Raw genomic sequence first — 18,049 nt, 5'->3', positions numbered from 1 at the left:
TTTGGGCTGCACTTCGTCGGGCCCCTCACCTAGGACCTGTCTGCCTTGGGTGACCCTACTAGGGGCATGAAGCCCCTGACAGCATAGCTCCTAGGATCATTGGGACACTCAAACCCCTCCACCACGATAAGGTGGCAGCCCAGGGAGAGCGAGTTAAAAACATTCCTTTGAAATTGTTCATGTACAAGGACGACTGAAACTGAGTGTAAAGGCATCCGAAGTACAAAGAGAAACTCTAGCTAGCTATTGAACAAGACCACTTTCAAAGCTTTTCAGTAAAATGTGGCTGCTTGGAAGGAAAACATAAAGAAACAACACTACAGAAGTTGTGTTTATCTACAAAATCATTATAAACCTATCACATTTATGGTAAATGGCTTGCACTTGTATAGCGCTTTATCTAGTCCAACGACCCCAAAGCGCTTCACACTACATTCAGTCATTCACCCACACATTCACACATTGATGGTGGTAAGCTACATTGTAGCTTGTGGCAGGCTGACAGAAGTGAGGCTGCCATCCAACCGGCACCACGAGCCCTCTGACCACCACCAGCAGGCAAGGCCGGTGAAGTGTCTTGCCCAAGGATACAAAGGCTGAGACTGACAGAGCGGGGGCTCGTCCTGTAACCAGCCCTCTGGTTACAGGACGAGCCCCTACCTCCTGAGCCACTGCCGCCTCTTATTTTTATATTTTTAGCACGGAGGCCACTGTGGGTTTAATATGCTCCTGAAGAAATCTGCAACGCCGTCATGCCTCCTCCTATCCAACTATCTGACTTCATTTATTTTCTTTTGATAAAAAGTTTGCTGCATTTTTTTATTTGATCAAAGTGTCTTCCAGAGATGTTTCTGTCAGCTGATTTCTGTTTCTGTGAACACTGACCTGTTTCATCCTGTTGCTTTTCCATTCTGAGTTTGTGTCCTTGTCATGCTCTTTGCTCCTGATCTGGATTTTCAGATTACAGAACTCTAAGTGCACAGAAATCATTAACTTATTGACTAATTCTCTTCCCATTTCACTGATTGTTTCCTGGAAAATAACTTGGTCATTTTTCCAGCCAGCTTTTCCTGATAAAGTAATTCCGAAATGCAGAGTGACGCTGACCTCGGGTTTGTGCAACACAATAAATTTATCACTCGCCTGAATGTCTTTGTCTTTGGACAGATTACTCCGGGCAGCAAAGCGGCGCAGGGTAACCTTATCCAGGGTGATGTCATTGTTGCCATTGACGGCGTCAGCACTGAAGGAATGACTCACCTGGACGCCCAGAACAAAATCAAGATGGCAAATTACAACCTGGCGCTCACCATGGCCAAGTAAGACCCAGTTTCTTCTCTGATAAAGGTTTGTCTGCTGACCCGAGCAGAGAAGTGTGAACAGATTGCACAAGATCTTTGTTAAATACTTTGCTTTAAAATATTGGGGTTAACTTTGACTGTTAGCAAAAGATCTGATGTACCATTGACCGAATTTTAATAAAACTCTCAGAATGTAATCATTGGATGAATGTCTCCAACTAATTAACTTTTGGAGTCAAGCCAATTCAAGACGACTGCCACAGTCACTCAACCTTACCAACACAGAAAGGGCTATAACTTAATCAGATTTACAGATACTGAACTGAAGTTTAATATGGTACTCACTAAGAGTAATTCTTATCATAAACCAGCATAAATAGCTTGTCTGAGATCTTGTTCAAAACTCTGACATGAAAGGCGATGGGAGATGGAATGTAAGGCATTTGATTGTTAAAGTTTCCGGTTGCAACAAAATTGTTGTTGTGATTTAATTTAACTTCTCTTGTGCAGAGAGTAGTTTTTGTGTTCGTGATTATGTAAAAGGTTTTTTGTTTGCTTTGTTTTTCAGGAGGGGTGGGGGGTTACTTATTGAGGATCACAAAGACATTTTCTAACCTCTGAAGGAATTGATCTTTTTCTTCCTGCTTTTGTTCCGTAGAACACATAACAAGGGCTGACACTGTTTAACTTCTTCCAGATTCCTCTGCAGTGTTTCCATCCCAACAACCAGGATACTGAAAGATTTCAGGGAAATGCAAACAAACTGCTGAGTTAATGCAGTCTGACCTCATGCAACACAACCCTCAGTTTCACTGAGCATGTCTGAAAATCCTCCACAGAACGGAGGCATCCTAATCAGTTGGCTGAACTTTCTAAACCTCTTTGTTTCAACACAAAAGAGTACTGTCCAAAGTTTAAAATTAAAGGTGCAGGACTTCAGTATCATAGATTTATTGTTCTTTGTAGTTTTTTTTTCTAAACAAAATGTAAAACCAACCAACATCCTAAAGTAAAAACAAAACAAGGTCGCTCCTTTTGAATTGCTGCTCCTCGGAGATGAAGGTAACTTCTAGGATCAGCTAAGGAACACATTTTATTTACAGAAAGACACCTGAGCAATCTCATCTTCTTCGTCATCATCATCATCATTATCATCACTGTTTTCTTCCTGCAGGTCGAAGCGTCCCGCTCCGATGGCACCACCAAGGATGGATGCCATTCCATTGATCCCACATCACCAGGTAGCTCCACATTTTATCATTTCTGCTAAAGGTTTGCTCTGTTCATTTCAGTCTTGGATGTTGGCATTAAATCACTCAGTTGTTTGTCAGTCGGTTTCCTCCTCTTCAGCTGCCTATTATGATTATCTCATTTTTCATATTTCTCTCCTCAGTGCAGCCAAACGTTTTATTGTCAGTTTTTGATTGATCCAGTTTTTATCAGCACCTATAAATTGTTGATTTTTGGTTGAAAGGAACCCATTTTTACTAAAGCCTTCCCATCTAGAGGAGAAAATCCTCACTCAACTAGTACCGAATAGATACTTGTATTTGTAAAGAAAAAGCTGCAATAATAAAAATATTTTCTCATAAAAGTCTAAATAAATAGCCGTAAAGAAAAGGTTAAATGGCTTTTTGTTATTTTTGGAGGTTTTGAATGTGCCCGTACATGCTGCAATAATTCTTTTAGTTTATTTGTTTTCGTAGGTAGTAAAAAAAAAGTTTACTTTTAAGAAAAATTAAACTACAAAAATATAAGTTTTTCTAGTTAACAATCCAACCACAGGTAAATAGGACACCATGTGTTTTTGTTTTGTTTTGTTTTATTTTTTCCTTTTTTGGAGTCCAGTCATACCACTAATGACTAAATGCCAAAATACCAAAGTTTTTTTCATACATGAGTAAAATTGTCCTAAATAATAAAATTATTTATTTTTAAATTCTGTGAGTATATTTCTGTAAATACAAAACATTTTGCTGGTTGGAAAGAAGAACTCATTGTGCAAAAATAAATAATAAAACAATACAAAATTATTCAGTTTTAGTATAAATAAACATACAAATCTTTGAAAGAGTATCTTAGTACCGGACATACTGTTGTTTATGTATCCGTTTCTGTTATAATTTTCACTAACATATTTTATTTTTAGGACTCATACGTTTTAATTTTTACCTGTCCTCCCTTCACACTAATGTCCTCAGTTCAAAGAAAAAAACATCAAACAAGTCTTTAAAAAGAGGATCAACGGGTACACTCACACACACATTAAGGACTCCGTCCTCAGGCTGAACTCAACAGTCTGCTGCCCCTTATGGCTGCAGGAGGAAATGCAAAAAAAATTACAGCCATTTTTAAAATATAAATTTATTACCCAAATACTGACAGCTGTTGCTTAACATTTTTTGCTCCTTCCCCCTCCTGTCTCCTACCCTGTAACTCCACATCCATTTGATGCCTCAGTCAGCGCAGGTAAATGGCCGCCCATTGGCCTCGTCTGAGCCTGTAGAGTCAGGCTCTCCTGGGAGGAGAGCTGCAGCCGTCAGCCCACGCCAGAGGAAGCAGTATAACTCCCCCATCGGCCTGTACTCAGAGGAGACTCTGAGGGAGATGGCAGCAATGCAGGCGGGTCAGCCTGTGGGGTACGTAGTGACAAAGGGGTCCAACAGAAAAGTTTTAAGGCAAGCAGAGGAGAAGGTTCAGAAGTCGTTCTCAGAGGCAGCGCTGATTAATGGAAGCAGATGTTTTGTAGCTGATGTTGCATTTCCAAAACCCTCTATTTGGAGGAAAAAAAATTTAATCATTATGTATAAGTATGTTTAACACTAAGTAAATGCTAAACCTGTCAAATCATCTCAGTACATATGTACAATGACATGAAAAGTTAATAGCAACAAAAGTTAAACATGAAACTCTTTTAGAATACTTCAGACATCAGCAAGCAACACTTGCTGATGTCTTTAGACCTTAGCATTGCATTAACACCCACCACTCCAGACCATGAAAATCATTAAATAAATTCTGCCTGTTTAAATAGTGATAATGCTCTGATATGGTAAAGTCTAGAAAGTACTTTTGACTATGAACAAACCCCATTTTATTCTAATAAAAAAGAAATCAACTATACAACCTATAAAAGTCCTAAATAGATATTTAATATCAGAACTAAGCGCTCTGTAACTGGACCTCAGTCCATTAGCAGCTACATTAAACCTCTGCTTTGCTGACCTCTGACCCTGAAAAGGAGAAACATGGGGCTCATCAGAACATCCAGTTTTGTCATTATATTTAGCTCCCTTAACTGATGAATCAGATTGTTGTTTCAAAATAAAAATGATGCTTCAGCGATGATGTCAGAAACTGTTTAAAATGAAGAGGACAGTTTATCCTCAAACACATTACTGCCTTTAATTTAGCAGGCTCGACACTCTGCTGCTCTGCATGCCTGTGGTGTTTCCTCAGTTGTGATTCAGTTACTGTGTCACTGAGGCCACTGAACACCTGTTGGATTGTGAGGCTGCTTTTAAAGGTCAGGAGACCTTTTGGACGTGGACAGCCCTAAAATAATTTACCCTTACACTCTTGGGTTTGAGATTTAATATCTGGGAAGATTCTGGATGACTCAGGTTAAGGTGAAACAAAGGATCAGTGTTAGAAAATAACAAAACATTTTGAAATTTGCATCTCTAGAATTATTTTAAATCTTTATAATATGAGCAGCAATGTCAAACTCAAAATGTAAAAATTACCTAATGTTTTTGAAAGTTTCATAATATTATACAAAAGATGAAAGAAGACTGGGAATAGAAAATACATCATGTTGCTCCAGAAAGACATTAAAACAACATTAAAATAAAATAGTACAATCCCAATGATACTTACGTTTCCTTTGATAAGAAGGGGTCTCATTATGACTTGAATACATACATTTTTACTCCTTTACTAAGTCACCTTATCTCCAAAGAAACATTTGCATGTTGACAAGATCGGATTGTGAGCCAACAACAATAATTTTACCTAGTTTTATAACTCCAAACCAGAAAAAGTTGGAATGGATTGGGAAACAGAAGTTATGACAGGAAAACTTATATATATATATATATATATATATATATATATATATATATATAATTTTTTTTTTTTCTATATATGTTGTGGCCAATTTCACTTAATTTTGTTGTGGCATCAGTGATACAAAGTGATGAAGAGTTTCAAGTGTTGTTTTGTTAAATTCTTCCAGCAAACAAAGTGTCCAATAGTACAGGGCCTTGGGTTTCTAAATTCTTTAACAAACTCTGTTGAAGACAGGGCAGGACTGCAGACAAGTCAGTGTAGAGTTTGTCCCCTCGTCTTCCTCAGTCATGCTTTTGGAATGTGAGCAGAATGCGGTTTTACAATGTTTTGATTTTTAAAAGAAAATTAAAAAATTGCGCTGGAAAAAATGTGGTCTTGAAGGCAGCAGATGTTGCTGTAAAATCTCTGATGGACTTTTCTGCATTAATGCTGCAATCACAGAACCCTGACAAAACCCAGAACCTGCACACCATTGATCCAAGCCAAGACCATCACAAAACTGGATTTTTAGACCTGTTTTCTTTGTACAGCCAGACACCACCAGAGTATGTTGCTACCACCACCATTCCTGACACTCAATATAATAGTTTTGAAGTTTATTCATGTTGTGATTGAGTTAAGTCTGTTTTTGTTTCATCTAACCTTTAAATACTCCTTCAGAAGGCTTCCTCTTTCTGAATATCATTGAACATTTGGAGCTGGAGCTTCTTTCTTGAATGGCAACCTTTCTGTTCATACATCCATCCCAGAACCCGGCTTTTAGACTTGCTGCTGACAACAGTCTTGATCTGTGGGCCATGTCTTCCATCAAAAATCTGTAATACTGATCTGCCTGACCACAATCCACATTTTCACTGTGTTATGGTCTGTCCCAGATTGAGCCCAGAGAAGTTGATGCTGCCTCTGGACCAGGTTAACATCAGGCTTCTTTTCTGCACAGTGACCCATTAAGTGACATTTGTGAATGCAACTCTGTATTGTGTAACTTGACAAAAGTTGTTGTTGTCTTCTTTCACTTTGCGGCACTTTTGCAGCAGTCTCAACAGCCTAGACTGTCCTCTCCCAAGCCACTTCCATCAGCTTCCCAGGGGGTGCTCATGACGCTCCCAGATCATCTGATTGATATAATCCCTCCACCGTATCCTGGATCAGCACCAAGGTCTTCTTCTGGAAGGACATGCGCAAGAAACACCTCCACAGGAAGGCATCTAAGAGACATCCTAACCAGATGTCCAAACTGCCTCAGCTAGATCCTCTCAATGTGTAGGACCAGTGGTTCTACTCTGAGCTTCCCCTGGATGTCAGAGCTCCTTATCTTATCTTTAAGGGTGAGCTCGGTCACTCTGCAAAGGAAATCTATATCAGCCACCTGTAGTCACAATCTTGTTGTTTTACCTTTTCACTACAACTGATTGCTTTATTGTGTACGCTGGCCCAGTTCACCTGTCAGTCTTCCCCTCCATCTTTCCCTCCACCCGGAGTGAGCCGACCACCCTTTTCCAACTGAGAACCATGACCTCAGATTAGGAAGTGCTGGTCCTCATCACAGGTGGTTCGCACTCAGCTGCAAATCTCCCCAGCAAGAGCTGGAGGTCATAGTTAAACCTAAAAGGGTCTGATGATGGTTCTTGATGAAGTACTGTCCCAAGAATCGGAGATCACGGCTTTCCATCTTAGACTTGCTTCTGAAATCCTTCTAGATTCCTCTGCTTTATAGAGGGACAAATGCAATTCCCTTCCAATCTTTCTTTGAGGAACTTTGTATTTAATCAGTTCAGGGATTTTCCCACACATTTGTTGTCAAACTGGATATCCTCTGAACATATCTGATTTTTAAAGGCTCAAAGATATCAAGATTACAGTCACATTTTTGAAACAGCAATGTTTTTACCCCACCTAGTGCTAAACTGACAGCATCCCAACTTTGTTCAAAAACAAAATGCAGGAATAGATGTAAAATAAATTAAAAAATAACTTAATGAGACAATAACTACAATATTTGTGGTTACGGCTGTCTGCAATGAAATTAAAATCAACATAAATATAAACATCTTGGTGTTTTTTTTAATGTGCTATTTCTGTAAGTACTCAACATTTTTTTGCTTTCTGGTTGTAATATGTCAAAGAAAAATAAAAAGTTTGTTATGTTCAAATATAGTGTTTTTATGAATTAAAGTTTCACTGAATCACAGTAAAGTTTACCAGCAGATGTTATGGAAGTCTGCAGAATTTTTTTTTTTTTTTCTCTCTGCAGAAACTTTAGACCTATTCCAGATTTGTATTACTTTAGATACAGGTCGACATCATCACCTGTGGATCTTCCAAAACTTATGACGAAGAATTTCTCTCCATTTCCAGATTTAACTTCTCTGCAGCTCAAAAGGACCCAAGAGGACTCTGGAGACTTTCATCTTCACATCAAATGATTTTATATTCAAGGCCCAGAGGATGTTTTCTATCCACCCCCTTCAGTTGACAAACTCGGAGCGGTTTCTAATGTCTACTCTTTCTTTTCTCTTTTTTCGTCGTCCGTTTCCTGTTTGTCAATCAAGGTTTTCTCCCCCTCTGCTCCCAAGTTAGTATCTTCTCCTGCTGAATGCATCTTGGTTGTGTGTTTGCTTTGTTGTTTGATTGTTAAAGGCATGGTTTGGTTCTGTTGGTGGCTCAGAAAAAATATATTCTGATATGTTTGTGACATGCAGCTGTGGAAGTGATGTTTTAGTTATGTATAATTTGACAAAAGGCAATGAAATAAAGATAGTGTTTCAAGCACTGAGGTACTTATTGATCAAGATTTTGAGAAAATTTACAGAAATTTTCAGAATAAAAGCTTGTTAGTAAGTTAATTGCTTTAGCTGTTTGCTAAAACAACCTGTCATACATTTTATTTATTTGATAGAAGTGATTTAAAATCAAACACTAACAACAAAAATATTTTAGGCATCTTTATTTTAAGAATAAAAGTATAAATATAGCTGCTGAATTGCTGGTTGTTTCTTTGTGTGCTCTCATTGCAAGAATGTGCCTTTCTTTTTGTACGAAGTTGTTGTTTAATGAGGTAAGCTAAAATGTACAGGCTGGTGAAGTCTTTGAGTTTGGCTTGAAATATCCTTATGAGCATCTGGATTGTGAAGAGACTTTTAAAAATGAAACTATAACATATTGCTGTCACCTTAGCAAAATTAAATTAGAACCATGTCACTTAAACCATATCTCATAAAAGCGAACATTTTTTTTCTAACAAATTGCTTTCATCTTATTACAATTTGCATGCCTACCTCTTTATTGCAGTATTGTTAATATGTAAAAATATATTGTTTAAACAATTTTATTTTCTAAGATATAGCTCTTAGATAGACATAGTTTTATTTTTGCTGTTGTAGCAGCAATATGCTTCCATAAATGTATGTCTTTAATCACTAAGATGTGAAGTGTTATATGAGAAAGTGTTTGGAACTTGAGTCTTTTATTTCAACGGACTTTCAGGTTTTTTAAGCAATTCAGCATATAATGAAAAGGTTCAGTCTCTCTCTCTCTCTATCTCTCAGTTTTGGTGAGTTTTGAAATCGTAATTTTAAGTTAGATCCAAATGTGAACGAATGAATTATCTGATTTGTCTAAAATGTCATATTGGTAGTATAACAAACCTTTCTCATTTTACAGCTAAATGTATGGTTCTGCAAAACTTCTTTAGCAGTATCAAGTAGTTAATGCAAATTTATCAGATGCCCAAACCACTTCAACTGGCTCCTCTCAATGTGGAGAAGTCCCCAGAGTCCCTCCTTTTTGTGGATTTTCCAAGTCTACAAAACACTTGTAGATTGGTTGGGGAAACTCCCATGCCCACTCAAGGATCCTAGCAAGAGTAAAGAGTTGGTCCAGTGTGCCTTGGCCAAGAACCTGCGTTGTTCCTCCTGTAGCCAAGGTTTAACTATCAACTGGACTCTCTTCTCCAGCACCCCTGAATAGACCCTACCAGGGAGGCTGAGGGTTGTGATTATCCTGTAACACACCCTCCATGCCTCCTTCTTAAAAAAGGGATCCACCACCTGAGTGTCTGCTAATCCAGTGACACTGCCCCTGATGACAGTTCAGCAACATCCAGAGCCTTGAGGAACTCAGGGCAGATATCGCCTATCCCTGGAGCCCAGGTGATCATTAAGCTTTTTAACTACCTCAGCAACCTCAATCCTGGTTATGGGCGAACTCACCCCAAAGCCCCCAGACTCAGTTTCCTCCATGGAAGATGTGCTGGTGAGACTGAGAAGGTCCTCGAAGTACTCATTCAACACCCAACCCCATCCCTTGCTGAGATCAGCATTTCCCCACCTCCACTATACAAAGTGTTGGTAAAGCACTGCTTTACCCGCCTCAGCCACCTGATGGTTTGCCAGAATCTTCTTGGAGCCAATCGAGAGTCTCTATCCAGAGTCTGATCAAATTCCTCCCACACCCAAGCCTTTGCCTCAGCAACATCCAGGGCTGTAGCTTTCTTAGCCCATGGATACACCTCTAGAGTCCAACCAGCTAACAAGGCTTAATTGGACTTCTTCTTCAGCTTGACAGCCTCCTTCACCCAGGGTTGCCCACTACTGGCTTCGAAGATGGCCGACACAAGAGGCACCAACAACCTTGCGGCCAAAGATCAGGGCAACTGCCTTGACAATGGAAGCAAAGAACATGGCCCTCTTGAACTCAGTGTCCCCTGTCTCTGCCGGGATGCAGTTGAGGTGTCAGAGGCGGGAGTTGAAGATCTTTCTGATGGGTTCTTCTGCCAGGCGTTCCCAGCAAACCCTCACTACATGGTTGGGTTTACTGGATGTGTCCGGTGTCTTCCCTTGCCATCTAATCCAACTCACCACCAGGTGGTGATCAGTTGACAGCTCCACTCCTCTCTTCACCTGAGTATTCAAAACATACAGCTGCAGATCAGATGGCACGACTAAAAAAATCTATCGTCGATCTACGGCCTACGGTGTCCTGGCGCCATGTGCACTTTTGGACACCCTTACATTTGAACATGGTGTTAGTTATGGACAAACTATGATGAGCACAGAAGTCCAATAACAGAACACCACTCTGGTTTTAGATCAGAGAAGCCATTCCTCACAATCACAACCCCCCAGGTTACACTGTTGCTACCCACATGGACTCTGAAGTCCTCCAGCAGAATAATGGAGTCCCCAGCTGGAGCACACTCCAGCCCCCCTGCTAAGGACTCCAAGACAGCTCGGTACTCTGAACTGCACTTTGGCATATATACAAACAACAGTTAGAGCCTGTTCCCCCACCCAACGGAGCAGGAAAACCACCCTCTCAGCTACGTGGGAAAACTCCAGCACATAATTATAAACAGTTATTTGATGATTGAACACTGATTCAGCATCAGTTAGGAGTTTGTAAATTGGTCACAATGTCAGTTATTTTCTTATTAAAGCCCTTTATTTGGTGACATTTTAATGTTCTTCAATCTGATTTTTCCATCTGGTATATTGTCAGGAGATAAATCAGTGCAGTTGGTTCATCTTAGACTTCTCCAGAGAACGCTAGGAGATCAGTATCTGTTTCTATGGTGATCTAATTTGGTTTGTAGCTGGATAATCTTGTTATGTAATACAGCCATTTTATGATTTGGTTTATTTTTTGCTTCATTAAGGTTGAAACAAGTCACACTTAGTTTGTTTTTTAAAGTAATTTTATGTCCTAGTTCGATTTGTTTTGTTTCTCGTTCCTGATTAAAACAAACTCTTCTGAATGACTCTGGTCTGTGGTGTGTTTGCTGTGCGCATGACCTGCCTGCCTGTTTCTTCTCATAACTTCATCACCTCCTCTTCCCACCTTAATGGTTCTCACCAACCACCCCTCCTTCCTCTTCCTCACTGTCCCCCCCTCCTCTTTCACCTCGATCAGCGCTGGCTTCAACCCCAGCATGCTGAAGGACTCCACCCATAAACCCATAGAGGTCAAAGGTCCCGGCGGTAAGGCCACCATCATCCACGCTCAGTACAACACGCCCATCAGCATGTACTCACAGGACGCCATCATGGACGCCATTGCAGGCCAATCGCAGGTCAAAGGGCACGACGTCAGGTAAGGAACACCTCCACCTCCTCCTGTCCTCTTTTTTGCTCTACTCCAGTGTTCACATTTTTGCTTTTCCGCACTTGCTATGCTTTCCTGCCTCCTCTTCTTTCATCCTGCATTTTTACTCAGATTTTTGACAGTAAACCGTATCAACTTCTCGCTACATTTTCTCTTTTTTTAATTTATCCTCCATGTTTCCTTCTGACTTTGAGATGTTGACTAACCCAGAAATTAATCCTCCATAAATCCACCCCTTTATTTTCTTCGTTCATCCTCACTTTCCTGTAAAGATCAGTCTTTGTCACATTAATTGTCAGATTATTGGTGATTTCATGTTTTGAAGCCGTTTGGTCATGGTTTTATGAATATTATCAGCTGTGTGTCCAGCCTGTTTGTCGTTTGCTCTTATAGTTGCTCTTAGTGTGTTTTTGTGAATGATAATGAAGTGTTCTTAAGTCTGAGCAATATTATTTACTTTAAATATGTGGAGATTACCAAATGGTTGGTTCCGTTGTCGTTTCACCTGCAGCTTCGTTCAGAAATAGGAACCAGTTTGTTCTTTGGATTTTGCTTCCTGAAGTTTGTTGTTGTCGGTGTTCTTGGATTGTGTTGTGTTGCAGAAAACAGGATGGACAAGTTTTTTGTGCTGATTACAAAAATGAAACAATCAATTTTCTATCTTCTTGTAAAATTACCTGGACAGATGTGTGTGCACGGAAAAATATCTCATTTTGACCTCGTCAAGAGGAAAATTAAAGCGTCTGAAGGTGTGTTTACAGCCAATCTTTGTCTTGTCTCTTTGTAAACACTTCTGTAGATCACTTAAAGGACAAAGATTTTGTTCGAGTTGACTTTTAACCCCACTATTAGAAAAAGTAAAAACATTTTAATGTAGCTTTGATTGTTTCTGGATTCTCTACTCACAAATTCACCCAACACGTATCAGTCGCCATGTAAAGGATCGCACAAAAACACATATACAAAAAGAAACACACAATAAAATAATTTTACTGAACATACAGAATTAATAAAAATGAATACAGAAAAATTATAATTTTTAAACATTTAATATAAATATACAACAATAGATTTGTACAATAATGAAATAATTTAGAAAAACAACTAAAATACAAATGCCTGTGTAGTCCATTCACTGTTCTGTCCATTAGTAATCAGTATTTAGTACCTTATCAGGCGTGACATCAGTCAGAGCACAAAGTATGGAGAAAGAGGCAAAAGTCTTTGTCCAGGCAAGGTCAATGGCTTGACCATTTTTAAAAAGAATAATTTTTCAGGCTTCTAACACATTTCTTTCTCAAAAAGAACATACCGGTGTGAAAGAACGCTACATTAGCTTATATTAAACTTCTACACATTTGCATGACACTGTTTTTTTTTTGGTTTGTTGCAACTGAACAACGTCTGTGTTATTACACAAACATTTGTGTGCAGGTTCAGACAATAGATAGGCTGTCTTTATGCTGATGGTGCTGAAGCTGCAAATGTATCAGTTTGCCTGATCACTGTGTCTGTTCAAATATAGCCCTGATAACTCCTGGAGGACTGATACCTTCAGCAGCCTGGCCACCATAAGCACATACCAAAGACTGCATACGAATAGTGTCAGTAGTTCTTGTTTGGGTTTTATTTAATTTTCTTGTGTTTTCCTCATTTTAGTTCTAGTATTTATGAGGTTTTCTAGCGGTTTTTTTAATGTAGTTTATCACTTTGTTCCTCAGTTGTTTCAGTCTCGGCTATTTTTCTTCTTTATTTTCTTTCTTTTTTGTTGTTTAATATTAATATTTATTTTTCACTCTTCTATTTCTTTTGTAGTTTTATTACTAGATGTTCCTTTATTTCTCATCTGGTCCTCATTTTTTGTTGCTTTCAGCTCACCTTGTGTTTTCACACTCTCCTTTACATTTTGGATTTACTGTATTTTTTAGACCTCCGGCTTTTGTTGTCTTTTCTTTTAATAAAGTTTGTTTGTTGTTTCTTGGCCTGAATTTGGGTTTACATCCACCACCATCACAAAACTCTACACAGATACCATGCTTGGCTTTTTGTAGGAGTTGTGATTTGTTTGGAGTGACGCGGGTTTTGGAGTTTGACAGCTGCAAATATTGTACATAAATCTCATCATAGTTCACTTCGTTATACTCTATTACTTTGTTCCTCAAGTGGATATAATGTGCAAAACCTTGGAACTGAACTTTGCAAACTTCTGTTTGTTTGTTTTTTTTAATGACCAGAAGAGAAACACTAAAATAATAATAACACAAAAGCAACATAAACAAAACTTTTAAAGAAGACATAAAATTCCCCCATTACCACCAAAAAAACAAAAAAACATAAAAATAAAATGCAGCAGACCTAAAATGTGACAGAAAACACAAAATGTGAAAACAAGGAACAAAAAAATAGAAAATTTAACTTTTTTAAAAATTGCTATAAGATTTAAAAAGATTAGAAAGAAGTAAAAGATCATAAAAACACTGAAACTGACCCTATGTCACCAAATGATGTTAAACACTCTGAAATATCTAGAAATAAATCCCACACAATAACCGGTTTTGGATTGCTGTGAGTTTTTTATGTTCCCAAACAGACAATAAAGGACAGTTTGATGAATAAATTATGTTGCAAATCAATAAAAGCTGGATGTTCTGAGCCAGTTTCTCCTCCTGCTGGTATCTCAATCAGCTCCTTCTGCTTTGACCTAAAATATGGTCATATAAAAAGTTTTATCTTCCTTCTCTGATCCTCTGCTTTTATCTTTGGTTTTTAAGTCACTTCAGCTCTGAGAGCCTAATTTTTTTTTCTTCATATTCACATATAAATGTTTTAAATCTTTGGGATTCAGGCAGCAGAGCATCTGTAGCTTGAATTTAAAGCCTCCCCATTGTTGAGCGTCTCCGTAGACTTGATCTGGTTTGGTTTTTCGGGTATGTGGTTCCAGTTCAGTTCCAGGTAAAGACCGGCTGGTGGACAGCGCCTCCCCGGTCTATCAGGCCGTTCAGAGCGTAGACAAGGACCAGGACCTGAATGAGTGGGGCCTCCGCAGCACCAGTGCACAGTCCAAATCCTTCCAGATCCTGGCCCACATGACACAGGCCGAGTCCTGTAAGTTCCCTTTGTTCCGTGGGATTTTATTACACTAAAGAAAGTCATTGAAACAGAACCGGAAATACGTTAGGAAAATGTAACATTTTAAAGGAATTACTGTTTAATTTTGTAGCATAAATACCAAACATTGTTTCCTCTTTGCAGAGTTTAAAGCTTTGTCAAATAAAATTCAGCCTTTCAAATTAAGACTTTTAAAATTTGATTTTAATGTGAAATGCCACTTTGCTTTAAACATGAACATGTTTCTAAATAATGGGAAACATGAAGAAAATAAACTCTCATAACTTACATATTGAATTCTTGAATCAGTCTCAGATTTTGTGTTTCCTGTTTGTTTCAGCTCTGAAGCAGCAGCAGGAGGAGGAGGTGATGAGGAGGAGCAGGTAGGCATCAGATAACCCCCATCCTCCCCTGTGCCCTCCTTTGCACCGCCTCCCTGGCTTCAATCCCCTCCGCGCGTTCCACCTCCCTCCACCTGACCTGGAAAACTCATCCAGCAGAAAGGTTTTCTCTGAGCGCTCGAACAGAGGGAAGTTTAAAATTAGATATTTCGTCTGTCCTGCTTACAGCTGAAGTGATTTATTAAAGTTTATTACGAGAAATCTCATGAAAAAGCAGCATCCTCCGTCAAAGCAGAATTTCTTTCTGTAAACCTCTCAACCCTGGGTTTCAAATGTATATTTATATATAAAATGATGTTTTCATCCTAAAGAGGAGTTAGCTGAGTATGTTTATGTTCAGTCTTGTTGTAGAAACTTGTGCCGCATTTTTGTTTTACTCCAGCAAAACAAAAAAACGAATCAACCTCAGATTAAACCTGCTCAGATGGAATGAGATTTTGTCACCAGCAGATGGAGCTGTAGCACTGATAACGTCATCATCTTATAATAAACACACAAAGCTGAAGCAATGAATAATAATAATAATAACAATAATAATAATAATAATAATAATAAAAGGCCTAGCATAATGCATATTGCCCTCTGTCTTTCATGCCAAAGTTTTAGACTAAGATAATTTTATTTTAAGAAATAAGTTGTACCCTTTTTTTTGTCAACCCTTAAAAACAACATTGTGTACAATCTCATGCAATAATGCAAGATGTCAGGCTCAAAGTATGTGTTGTGAATGCCTTTCAGCTACCATGTCAAATTTCAGCTCAATATCTGTAAAACCGACTGAGTTAAAGCCACTTTTGTGTTGGCTAATGCCAAATAGCTGTGGTGGCCATCTTGATTGGAGTGACCCCAAAAGTTAATGAGTTGTAGATCTACAGGCAGTGATTACTTTCTGAAAATTTCTCAAACACTTGTTCAGTGGTTCATGACATATTTTCCGTCTTATGGTTTGTGAGATATTTTGCTAACGGTACAGACAAACGCACACATGCGCCCCTTACACAGACACGGGCAAAAACATTATCACTCCCCCTTCAGCTTTGGTGGCAGGCGATAATGAACTCCTGTGCAAAGTTCCCTTACAGCTGGAGGAAATCAAACTCAAAGCTGATCTTTGAGAGGCGTTGGATCAGTTTGTGTCCCTGCAGCTCGTCTCTCCATCAGAGAGCTGCTGAGTCTGAGAGGACCAGAAAGCTTTTAACCCCTCCCCTCCCCTTCCAGCCCGCCTTGCCTCTGATGGATGGAGCTTTCTATTCTCTCTGTCCTTATTTAATCATCCGTCCATTACCCACCATCGATCTGTGCTGCCTCCACCCCACCCACCCCTGAACCCGCAGCTCCCCTCCGCCCTTCGTCAGACTCCATCCACCGTCCAATGACTCAACGGGAATCAATAGGAGCAGAGGGCGAGCTTTTATCCTCCAATAAAGAGACTGTGGGGGGTGAGGGGTTCCAGCCCACCCTTTTGGTTGGAAGGCATCATGAAGAGAGTAGCGAGAATTGATTCACATCAGCCAAGAGATTTTACAGCGAAGCATCAGAAGAAAACAAGGAGCGATGGAACGTTTTTAATGTTTATTAGACTGAATTGTATCATTTCCCATCCTGCTCCAACAGAGAGGCGGAAAATCAGCTTCTGTTTAACAGACAAATAATAATAATGAATAAACAGTACTAAAATTTCAAAAAAGGAATGAAAATGTAATAAAATGTTATTCTTATTCTAGCAAACCTTCCCAGTTTACAAAATGTTTGTTTTGATTTCCTTACTTCCTTTCAAGCACAATGAAACCAAGTGTTTCATGTAAAATACATTTTATAAGGACTCCACCTGGACTGTAGCTGGTTTTTAATCCTGTTTGGGGTGTCCATGGGCAGGATCTCAAGGCACAGTCATGGAGAGGAGGGTGTCTGGTTTGGGAACCTCAACTTCTTATCCACCTTTTTGCAGATGATGTGGTTCTGGAGGCATTTTGAAACCCTGAGCTTCAGTGTTCACTGGGGCGGTTCACAGCTGGGATGACAGTCGGTTTCTCTAAGTTTTGGATCATGGTTCTCAACTGGAGAAAGGTGGAGTGTCTCTTCCAGGTGGGGCGTGCGTCTTTGCCTCAAGTGGAGGAGTTTAACCCTCCCGTGCCCTACGGTCCAAATTAACTCGATGCTACAAGGGTTTCTCTACCTCTCTTCATCTCTCTCTTTTTTGAGGGCTTCAGGAGGGTTAAGTATCTCAAAGTCTTGTTCACGAGTGACGGCAGAATGGAGCGGGAGATGGGTCGACAGATGTAAAAAGCGGCGTTGCTTCAGTGAGGAAGCTGAGCCAAAAGGGAAAGCTCTCAATCGACTGGTTCGTCTACGTTCAAACCCTCACCTTTGGACATGAGGTGTGGATCATGACAGAAGGAATGAGCTTCTAGAAAAAAGCGACTGAAATGAGCTTCCTCAGTTGGATGGCCGGGCTCAGCCTCAGAGATAAGATGAGGAGCTCCATCATCTGGGGGGGATCTGAGGCGGTTCATGTATCTGATTAGGATGCTTCCCTCTGGAGGCGTTCCGGGCGCGTTCCACTAAGGGGAAACCCTGAGGCAGACCCGGAACTCGCCGGAGGGATAATGAATCCTCTCTGGCCTGAGAACTCCTTGGGAGGAGCTGGAGAGTGTTGCTGGGGAGAGGGATGTCTGGGTTTCCCTCTGTGAAACCCAGGTCCACCTGTTTGAGTGCTAGCTAACACAAATATCTAATCAGCCAAACACCTGGCAGCAACTCGGTGCATTTTAGCCATCTAGATGTGGTGAAGATGACATGCTGAAGTTCAAACTGAGCATCAGAACGGGGAAGAAAGGGAGTTGAAGTGGTTTTGAGGTTGTTGGTGCCAGACCAGCTGTTATGAGTGTTTCAGAAACTGCTAATCTGCTGGGATTTCCACTCACGACTATCTCTAGGGTTTACAGAGAACAAAAAAGTTCTAAAAAAAAGAGAGCAGCAGTTGTGTGGACAAAAATGCCTTAATGTCAGAGAAGAATGGGCGGACTGGTTGAGATGATAAAAAAGCAACAATAGCTCACATAGCCA

At 39.8% G+C, this 18,049-nt stretch overlaps 1 protein-coding gene across 4 annotated transcripts in view; it reads left to right on the top strand.

Moving 5' to 3' along the window:
• Positions 1–18,049, top strand: part of LOC108247405 (LIM domain-binding protein 3) — a 55,458-nt gene that overhangs the window by 22,759 nt on the left and 14,650 nt on the right. For 3 of the 4 annotated variants that reach the window (XM_025010419.2, XM_025010420.2, XM_037973593.1), the window contains exons 3-7: positions 1,168–1,319; positions 2,476–2,542; positions 3,762–3,940; positions 14,416–14,579; positions 14,923–14,965. In XM_025010419.2, the coding sequence (XP_024866187.1) occupies positions 1,168–1,319; positions 2,476–2,542; positions 3,762–3,940; positions 14,416–14,579; positions 14,923–14,965 (605 nt within the window). Of the gene's footprint in view, positions 1–1,167; positions 1,320–2,475; positions 2,543–3,761; positions 3,941–7,924; positions 7,948–11,282; positions 11,463–14,415; positions 14,580–14,922; positions 14,966–18,049 lie in introns of all 4 variants that reach the window. The other variant, XM_025010421.2, reaches the window with a different exon arrangement.

Source organism: Kryptolebias marmoratus, linkage group LG22, assembly GCF_001649575.2.
Source record: "Kryptolebias marmoratus isolate JLee-2015 linkage group LG22, ASM164957v2, whole genome shotgun sequence".
In the NCBI taxonomy this organism is placed as follows: domain Eukaryota; kingdom Metazoa; phylum Chordata; class Actinopteri; order Cyprinodontiformes; family Rivulidae; genus Kryptolebias; species Kryptolebias marmoratus.
The sequence above is the reverse complement of the archived record's forward strand: the minus strand, read 5'-3'. Positions and strand labels throughout refer to the sequence as shown.